The 10,221-nt window shown below is 41.2% G+C and overlaps 1 protein-coding gene across 1 annotated transcript; it reads left to right on the top strand.

The window, feature by feature from the left end:
• The first annotated feature begins 1,515 nt into the window (after positions 1 to 1,515).
• Positions 1,516 to 9,901, top strand: psmc6 (proteasome 26S subunit, ATPase 6). The gene is made up of 14 exons (XM_031741626.2): positions 1,516 to 1,684; positions 2,088 to 2,167; positions 2,598 to 2,637; positions 2,865 to 2,917; positions 3,241 to 3,308; positions 4,817 to 4,931; positions 5,114 to 5,201; positions 6,064 to 6,125; positions 6,211 to 6,334; positions 6,665 to 6,726; positions 7,854 to 7,974; positions 8,058 to 8,138; positions 8,415 to 8,486; positions 8,566 to 9,901. The coding sequence occupies exons 1-14, from the start codon at positions 1,600 to 1,602 to the stop codon at positions 8,682 to 8,684; spliced, it is 1,170 nt and encodes a 389-aa protein (XP_031597486.1). The 5' UTR covers positions 1,516 to 1,599; the 3' UTR covers positions 8,685 to 9,901.
• The last annotated feature ends 320 nt before the right edge of the window (positions 9,902 to 10,221 follow it).

The raw sequence follows: 10,221 nt of genomic DNA, 5'->3' as shown, positions 1-10,221 counted from the left end.
CCTTAGACAGTTCAGGTTGTGTTGAAGGTGGTCATATTAAATTTTGACCGTTTTTGGCAATCACAATTATAATCTCAATGCACTGTTGTACCAAACACATTCATCTTTTTCTAAGATGAGCTCTGTAAATTCTCTATAGGCTCCTCTTGTTTATTTATTCATTTCTATTAGTGTTATTTCATTTATTACATTATATGTGTTGTATGTCTAAACTGACAGGCAGCAGAAAAATATATCGATTAAACTTATACCTGTTATGATCAGTATTAATCAATTAAGCATGATTAACTATCAGCAAAATCACATATAAATAATGATTCAGTGCTTAACAATGACTACATACATAATAGTGCTTCTCTGATTTAGAATCATGTATGAGGATGGGCTGGAGATACATTTTTTATCTTTTCACATTCCTGCAGCCACACACAAGCAATAATCTGCTTTGCTGCAAGTCACCTGCTAATCGGAAGGTTGGGGGTTTGATCCCTGGCTGCCCCAGTCTGCATGCCAAGTATCCTTGGGCAACATATTAACCCGAAGTTGCTCTCTGATGCATGTGTGCTTAGATAGAAAGTACTTAAAGCATAGAAGAAAGTGACATGGGTGAATGTGACATATTATATAAAGCGCTTTGACTGAGGGAGAGTAGAAAAGCGCTATATAAGAATCAGTCCATTTACCAAAGTCAAAGCTGAATCACATCTACATGCAAAATCCAGACATTACAACAGACATTTTCATTACTCAAACTGTTTTCCTCATATCAAGTGGAATTATACTTTCACTATATCTTTGATTAAGGATAAATATAATTTATTATTAACAAAAGCATGTATGAATAAACTCTGTTTTAGCACGTTGCATCACAACAAACATAAAAGGGCTGGATGTTGAGTTATTTTACCCTCTCTCAGATATTATGACAGGTGAGTCAGGGGTACTTCAATCTCTTTCAACCTATGGTTTAAAATCAGGATATGATCTGAATGCACCGTTGTGCCAAACATATTCCAAGTTGAGCTTTTATCTTTTATTCATTCATTCATTTTATTTATTGTTTACAGTACATAAAAATACATTTGTAATACAGCAATGCTAGAGCTAACAGGCAGGATAAAAAAAGAAAAAATTGATAGGGGGATAGATATGAGAGGAACACTAATAAACAAGACACTCGTGAAAGACAAAAAATATGGAAAAACACAAACTAACAGTCTTATTGTGTTGTGTTTGTGTGTGCTATAGAGAGAGCACTGACAGGAGCTGGAAATAGAGCATATATTGGCTTCTCTTCATTGGCTCCTTGTTAAATCCAGAATCACGAGCAATTTGAGGCAACTGTTGATGGGATTTGGGGCCATATAAATAAAACAGGATTGAATCGAATCGTCTGTGTGTGTGTGTGTGTGTGTGTGTGTGTGTGTGTGTGTGTGTGTGTGTGTGTGTGTGTGTGTGTGTGTGTGTGTGTGTGTGTGTAAATATCAATCCCAGCGAACAGCAACATCACGGAGCGCGAAATTTCGGCATCCGACTGAGGTAAGCGAACGCACCAACAGTGGAGCGACACCGCATTTTCCCATCATTCAGCGGGGCGTCATGGCGGACACTAGAGAAAAAGCGCTGCAGGACTACAGGAAAAAATTGCTGGAACACAAAGAAGTTGATGGGCGACTAAAAGAATGTAAGGGATTATTTAACACGAATATTTGCGGCGTGCTAGAAATTTGTGTTGTTTAGTTGACTGTTTACTTGTAGATGGACAGCCAGCATTGATTAGCATACCAGCTAGCTAGTGCTTTGTCATGCAGTTAGCTTCTCGGTGGAAATGTATGGAGGCTACCGGCTCTCGCTACCAGCTTAGGTGTATAAACACGACAGTGATACAGTTCGTCCGTTCATTGGATAATTCATATTTTAAGGCCAGTTAATCTAAGAATGTGATGTCATTATTTATTAACGTTATCAAGAGCTATAAGTAAAGCTAACTTCTGATTTCACGTTGATGCGAGCATTAGCTGTAACAAAATGTTCCAGTTAGCTCTTAGTGTGTGTATGAAACATGTTGGCTGTCCGTTGTTTTCCAGTGAGAGAGCAGCTGCGAGAACAGACCAAACAGTACGAGAAATCAGAGAATGATCTCAAGGCTCTCCAAAGCGTCGGTCAGGTAAATATACCGTGCGGAAATTAATCATTTGGCTTCAACTAAAGACTGAAGGTTAACGTTGTACATCAGTGCATTCACACTCAATCAATGCAAACAGAAGACCATTCACTTGTTATCTGATGACAGAAATCTGAAGCCAGTTAGTGTAGTTAGGTGTGCAATATTTCTGGCTGTTGTAAGTCAACAGCTAGAAACAAGCAGTTTCCACCAATGCGCTACAGCGCTGAACACTTTCAGCTGACTAAGCTGCTATAGGTGAGAAACTGTAACAGCAGACAATGTCAAAAAAGTGATTTTTCTTTTCTCCTTTTCCCCTTTGTGTCCCAGTTAAAGAACTAATAGTGAGGCTGTAGTACACAAAGCTAATGTCAACACAAACAGAAGCGACCTGATGTATTCTTTATTAGCTAACTATGTGTCTTCCCTGCAGATTGTTGGAGAAGTGCTCAAACAACTCACTGAGGAGAAATGTAAGTCATACATTCCCATATATAGCAAAGGTAGAAAAGGCTGAATGATTTTATACATCTCTTTAGTCTTCTACTGTCAGGCTCATTATGCAACACCTGTGTTGAAGCCTGGTAATCAATGGAAATAGCAAATGTGAATCTGTGACTTGTGTTACGGTGTTAAACTCAGGTGTGTGGTTTGTTTGTTTGTTGACTGAAGTCATCTGTTCTTTGCTCCTTAATTACAGTCATTGTAAAGGCTACCAATGGACCCCGATATGTGGTTGGATGTCGCAGGCAGGTAAGGGTTGATCACATTCTAGTGTTTGTGCTGTCTTGTAATGCAGAATTTTCTTTGGGGTTTGGAAGCCCTCTGTAATCACATCTGAGAGCTTTGAGTGCTAAATCATTTGATTTTCATCATTTGACAATGATGAGGAAATAAAAATAGGTTTACAAAAGACTCTGTACCAATGTATGTCTGTTTCTTTGTGCACAATGTTGTAAATCAGCTGGAAGTACTCCATTATTCAGCACTGAGTTATGTCATTTTTAGAATGAAACTTTCTCAAAAAATGCTGACTTGACTGTATAAAATGTAAACTCTAATCTTTTTCATTCCAGTTGGACAAATCCCAGCTGAAGCCAGGGACCAGAGTGGCTCTGGACATGACTACGCTTACTATCATGAGGTAAGGTGGATATGATGACTACTTTGAATTGGTTCACCAGGATCGTGTCTCACAGCACTAAGAAAAAGGTTTATAGAGGCTGGGGTCTAACACACCAGGTAAGACCCCAGGTGCAGGCTGTGTAAAGAAGCAGTGAGATCCAGCACATAACAGCAGGGTGCAAGATGCTAGCAGGCAGGGCAAACATTGGAACACCATAACCAAGTGGCTGGCATAGTATACAGAAACATCTGTCCCGAGTGTGACCTGGAAGTCCAGAGGTCAAAACGGAATACGACCCAGTGGATGGTGATGGCTGGTGGTGGCTAACCAACAGTATTACCATTACCATAGTAGTGGACAAGCAGAGGAAGGTGGCTGTAGTGATAACAACATCAGGAAGAAGGAACACAAAAAGCTCAAGAAGTACTAAGGGCTGAGAGAGGTGCTCAATAAGATGTGGAGGGTGAAGGCAACAGTGGTCCTAGAGCACGTGGTTATCGGAGCACTCAAGCTAGTGACCCCCAAACCTGGCGAGTGGCTCGAGCAGATCCCAGGAAATGTGGAGCTTCCCAAAAACCCAAACTCAGAACACAGCATCTTTTATCAGGTTGTTATTCAGAATAAGCTACCATGGTAATTCAGCCAGGAAAAAAGAGAGCTGCTTTGATGACACAGGAAAGCTATGACTGAAATTTCAACAAAGTGCTCTCCTGCTTTGTAGTACGGCCCTCAGCACTGATTAATAAACAATAGATTTATCACAGCACACAGGTTTGTTTACTTTTACATCTCTGAATTAATAAGTCTGCTGCAGTGGGGAAACTCCATATGGGTTTGCTTTATTGGCATTATATGACATGAAATCATAGTTGCAGCTCCCTTTAAACATCAATATAAAATAAATAATTTTCATACTAGTTGTGCGGGCTTTCATCGACCTGTAGGGCTTGACTGAAGGCATTAAGCTGAACAGATAGGAGCTGGGTGGGAGGAGTCTTTCAGGATGTTTTTTGCTCTTCTGCATCTGGAATTGGCGATCTCCTCCAGGAAGGGGAGGCAGAGAGCATCTGACGATCCTCTGTGCTGTGTTTATGACGCTCTGCTGCTTCCACTGTACCACACTGAGATGCAGTAAGTAAGTACACAAGCAGCTTCTGGTTCAGTCTCTTTTTACTGAGGATTGGCACAAAGTGCATATGGTGCATCACCTTCACTGCCATCGCCTGTGTATTCTCCAACCATGAGAGATCATGTATGATCGCAACTCCCAGTAATCGTCTCTACCCAGTCTCCATGTATGTAGAGAGGGTATAATCCCCTGCAGTTTTACGACGAGGACCTTCTTGGTTTTTGAGGTGTTTAGAAGCAGGTTGTTGGCTTCACACCACTCTGTCAGCAGCCTCATCCCCCTTTGTGATGAAGCCCACCGGGGTGGTGTCATCTGCAAACATAATAAAAAGGAAGCTTCCTGAACTTGGCTTATGTGATGATTTAGTGTATGTGTGGCCTGGTTTTTTTTTTCACAGGTACCTGCCCAGAGAGGTGGACCCCCTGGTATACAACATGTCCCATGAGGACCCTGGCAGTGTCTCCTATTCTGAGATCGGAGGCTTGTCTGAACAGATCCGTGAGCTGAGAGAGGTACAACAAAAATGAAGTCCTCCTCAGCTCTTGTGTGCTCTGCATTATTTATCTTAGTGTGACTGGCTCCAGTGTTTCACTACATTCTGTTTGTATGATTTCACCTTCACTAGAGTCATTGTTTTACTTTATATATATTTAAATGAGTCCACAATAATGGCGCTGCTGCTGTTTTTCTGCAGGTGATTGAGCTCCCACTGACCAACCCTGAGCTTTTTCAGAGAGTTGGCATCATTCCTCCTAAAGGCTGTCTGCTGTATGGGCCCCCAGGTAACTGTCATTTCCTGGTGTTTTCACACTACAGCGCCAAATCACAACAACAATTGCCTCAAGGCGCTTTATGTTGTAAGGTAGACCCTACAATACAATGCTTTATTCTCTTAAACATTCATAAACCTATGAATATTTCTTCCTAATGGCCAATGGCACAACGAAGAGTACATCTAACAGCTAGGATCCAGTTAGAATACAATGTTTTCACAACTTGCCAAGAAATCCTGTGATTTCACTCACTTTAGTCCAAAGAGTCTTCTGTTTTTCTTCTTGTCTTTATGTTAAAGTGAAGCTGAATAAGCTGAATTTTACCCATTTGTCACTGTAGTGTTTCAAGTACACCTGCTTTTAATCACAATTAGAGTTCTTCATTGTTTTTCATATGCTGAAAGTGACTTTGAACATACAGCTCCAGCTAGCTTTGGGTTGTCAGTACAACCCAAAGTGCTGTACACATTAAAGGCCACACGCTCTAATCACACTTCGATGCAGTGTGGAGCAAATTGTTGCCTAAGCTGAAATACTGTGAGTCTTGTCTTGGTTTCAATACACCTTCTTGAACTGATGTAATCACACCAATTTTCACTTAACGCATGGTGGGAATACACCAATAGGCTTCATCATAAATCCATGATATGTTTGTTTTATGGGTGCAATGATTTTTTCCACTGATTCTTCATTGGGAGCGTAATATAATCAGCTGTAAAAGCCTGGTGGGGGTGTTGTTGTCAGGAAGACAGGCGGGTGGCATGGACACTCAAGTCTGTGAATGTGATAAATCGAGTAGAACACGATGTAGTATTTTGAAATCCATACCACCAGTACTTCTAAAGATCAGTGATGATTTGTTGTGAAACAGGCACTGGGAAAACTCTTCTTGCTAGAGCTGTGGCCAGTCAACTGGACTGCAATTTCCTGAAGGTGAGTCTCAGCAGCTCCATCAGAGTGTACTGCCACACTCGGACACAGTCACTCAGCTTATTGTGTGTCTGTGTGGCTGCTGTAGGTGGTGTCCAGCTCCATTGTGGACAAGTACATTGGTGAGAGTGCCAGGCTGATCAGAGAAATGTTCAACTATGCCAGGGACCACCAGCCATGCATCATCTTCATGGATGAGATTGATGCCATTGGTAAGTAAGCATCAGCTCTACAGAGAAGGATAGAAAATGCTTTATCCCATATTTGGGAAACTCTTTTGTTAAAGTAGTAAAGCCGCATTTCCAAAATTCAAATCATACTTAAAGTTAAGACATAGTAAAAACAGGAGCTGTCTTTTTATTTTCCTGCTCGTCTCCAGTTTGCATGAAACTGAAGTACTTTTTAAAGCCATGTCACAGGTGTGAGCTTCGATACTGACACAGCAAGCACAAAGTTCATTCAGCTAAGAGTTGTGTACTGAATGTTTATTCACAGTGAAATTGTTAGAAGGGTGCTTGAGATACTGGTGTTATTCCCCGTAGGTGGCCGACGTTTCTCAGAGGGAACCTCAGCTGACAGAGAGATTCAGAGGACTTTGATGGAGGTAACAGAAGCACCAAAACACCACTCAGCAGCCCTCTTTGTTGATTGGATATAAACCACAAATATGGAACAGTGTGATCGCCTGTTTTGAGTCATGCTTTCATGTTGCATCCAGAAGGTGCTCAATACCCCAAGTGTCCAGCTTAGGTGCCTTTATAAAAACTAAAAAACATTTTATTGGACTTCATTTTCCATATTACAGAATTGTATTGTACTTGGAGGGTGTCCTTAGCTGTATCAGTCCCTGCCAATAATAACTGCCAGTTATCAGTTTATTGTAACTCTGCAGTCACATAGTGACAGTAAGAAGCACACTAAACCAAATGAATTTGACTGCAAAGTACAAATTAAAGTATAATTGAGCCTTAGTGACTAAGGAGGCATGTTTTTACCCTGCACGAGAAATAAGCTCACACACAAAATCTCCATCAAATTGATGCAAAGCTTTGTAAATGGACTGGTGCTTATACACCGTGCCTCATTCGCCCATGGATACAAGCACTTCAAGCACATGTTTAAGTGCTTTCTATATTATATATATTTTCTGGCTAGTGTCTCGCCTGCTTTCCCTTCTGAGCTACAGCCACTCCACTTTTGTTCTGCCGTGTGTGACATGAATCAGAAGTACTCCGAATTTCCAGGCTGGTACTCACTATGCTATCCACATACCACACCATTTTTCTATACAGGAGACAAGTTTACCTGAAAGTTAAGTTGTGTGGTTACAGTATTGTAAGAGAGAACGTCTGTGATCCTAACATGAGCAATAAAAGCATCCCGATTCTCTGAGTCTGTGAGATTAAAAATGCTTTTGGCTGCTCATAAGCGGCACATCAACTCACCCTAGATGCCCTTCCTGACGCAGCCCCCCACCCCACCCATCTGTTGTTATTATAACAGATGTTAACACAAAGACATTAACAGCACAACACGCTGTTCGAACGTCTGTACTGGGTCTGTTTAGTCAATAAGACATCACGTCAGTATGTCGGTTGTTCATATGAAGCAAACCTTTCCAAGCATTTGTTGTTTTTAACGTGACTTTTGTAGTCACCAGTAACATGGTTGCTGTTGCAGTGGACAGATGCTTAATCGCACAAAATACATGACATGTCTGTGTGTTTTCAGCTCTTGAATCAGATGGACGGCTTCGACACATTGCACAGAGTCAAGATGATCATGGCCACCAACAGACCTGACACTCTCGACCCTGCCCTGCTGCGGCCTGGCAGACTGGACCGCAAAATTCGTAAGAACTTCTCCTGTTCAGCTTCTCTGTCAGCTCTAAGTGAGCCCACGCAAGAAAACCACTTTCCTTTGTCTCTTCCTCAGACATTGAACTGCCCAATGAGCAGGCTCGTCTTGACATCCTTAAGATTCACTCCAGTCCTATCACCAAGCATGGAGAAATAGGTGAGTAGACATGCATCACCTCAGTCCTGCTGCACTTATCCAAATGTCAAACGGACTCGGTGTTACTTTGGTAGTTTGCTCATTTAGGTGTTCTGCCTGGAAGTTTCAGCATGTTAACTTGACAAAAATCCCTCAGATGAACAAGTTGCTTTCCTCTTTGCTGCCTACTCGTGACTTATCTCTGTTCTTTGAAGGCTTTTGTTAGTGTATTTGTTGCAGAATAACCAACACGTGACCTTTCCATTTTCACGGATCTACCTCTATGATTACTTTCAGATTTTGAAGCCATTGTGAAGCTGTCAGATGGTTTCAATGGAGCTGACCTGAGAAACGTGTGCACAGAAGCAGGTCAGATGATCATTTCTTATCAGATCTATGGTGAGCTCTGAGAAGCTCTTCTCTCACATGGCCCTGTGTATGTTTTCAGGGTTATTTGCCATCCGCTCAGACCGTGAATACGTAACTCAGGAGGACTTTATGAAGGCCGTGAGGAAGGTGGCGGACTCAAAGAAGCTCGAGTCTAAGCTGGACTACAAACCTGTATAACTTGTCTGTCCTTTTCTTTATTTTTTATTCCCCTGTCATGGATTTGCTGTGTTAAAGTTTGTTTGTTGGGAAGCGGTATTAAAAGAAAAATGAAAAAAAAAAAAAAAAAATCCCTCCACCTTCCAGATGCCAAAAGTGACTTTCATAGTGACGTTACCTTCTGTTTCCACTTATTAGTCGAACTGCCTCAGTGTTTACACCACATGAAAGAGGCTCTGTCTTATAATCCACACTTATATAAAACGGCTTTATGTCCACAAATACAACTGTTGCTGAAGCTGTGTGTTTTATTTCCATCGTTCAGTTTTCTTCTTAATTATCCACAACTGAAATGGAAATTTGACGAAAACATGCTCCTGTTAACTAATCGCATCCACAGATGACCACAGGAGGTGTCCAATTTTTCAACCAGTCTCTGATTTTTATCTAGAAGGGTGATATTAACCTTTGAAATGCATATTTTAAGATGGCAGCAACTGGGACTGAATAATATGGACCAAACTTTATGGATCCATGGTAAAGGTCCTACTTGATTTAATTTAGTGTTATTTATATAGCGCCAAAGCACAACAACAGTTGGGTCTTTAATATTGATTATAAAGACCTCACAATAATACAAAAAACCCAACAATCAGATGATTCCCCTCTGAACAAGCACATGGTGAAAATGGGAAGGAACGGCTCCTTTTTAACAGGAAGAAACCTCCAGCAGACCATCTGCTGCCACTAGTTGAGGGTGAAGGGAAAGGAAGAGAGCCAGAGAATAATAATAACTAATGAGTAACTAATGCAGAGTGTTGTGTAAACACACAGTAATTGAAGAAGAAACACTTGGTGCATCATGGGAAGCCTCCAGCAGCTGAGACCTATTGGAGTGTAAATGGATCCTGTCCTAACTCTGTGCTTTATTTATAAAAGTAGAGAGGGTGTCTATGGAGGGCCAGGAGGGACAATTCATGAATTAATTTTATCAGTCAGCCTCACCAATCACAGCCAGGGGGCGAGGTTAACGCTGATCCAGTCAACACCATTGCTTTGGCCTTTCAGTGGGCGTTTCTCAGCGCCAACAACAAACATAGAAACTAACTAAACTATCGAGTCTTTCTCTCATGATGTTCGTATGTGTCATGCTCATTTCAGTCACCAATTCTGAATTATAACTAACATTAAAAACATGTTAAAGGAGGAGAGAGCAAATAAATCTGATTAACATCTGATCCTTGAGTTTTTGTTCAATAATCAGCGTGACCTGTGTATACACGCATAAACTTTATTAAAATGGATAACACTGGTGTTTCCGTCATGTAGTAACTGTTTGGTTTAAATGTACCAGGCTTGTTAGTGAAACACAGACTAATATTTTATTGTGAACATTAATCATGAGGCTAAACAGGCAGTCCAGCTGCTGCCTCAGAGCCCTGTACACCATGGAGCGAGGACGGCATATCCAGGATATCTTTCCATTATCTGGAATCGCTGACCCCAACACTGGTACCAGGATAAACAGTTAGGAGCTCTAAGTTAACCCAGGGTTTCC

The sequence above is a fragment of the Oreochromis aureus genome, linkage group 15, assembly GCF_013358895.1.
Source record: "Oreochromis aureus strain Israel breed Guangdong linkage group 15, ZZ_aureus, whole genome shotgun sequence".
NCBI classification, from domain to species: Eukaryota; Metazoa; Chordata; class Actinopteri; order Cichliformes; family Cichlidae; genus Oreochromis; species Oreochromis aureus.
The sequence above is the reverse complement of the archived record's forward strand: the minus strand, read 5'-3'. Positions and strand labels throughout refer to the sequence as shown.

What these genes read in the sequence shown, in the direction of transcription:
- psmc6 (XM_031741626.2), top strand. Translation starts at nt 1,600, where the DNA reads ATGGCGGACACTAGAGAAAAAGCGCTGCAGGACTACAGGAAAAAATTG. An exon ending in TTCAGAGGACTTTGATGGAG is followed by an intron (nt 6,727 to 7,853) that starts GTAACAGAAGCA and finishes GTGTGTTTTCAG; the next exon opens with CTCTTGAATCAGATGGACGG. An exon ending in CAGACTGGACCGCAAAATTC is followed by an intron (nt 7,975 to 8,057) that starts GTAAGAACTTCT and finishes TCTCTTCCTCAG; the next exon opens with ACATTGAACTGCCCAATGAG.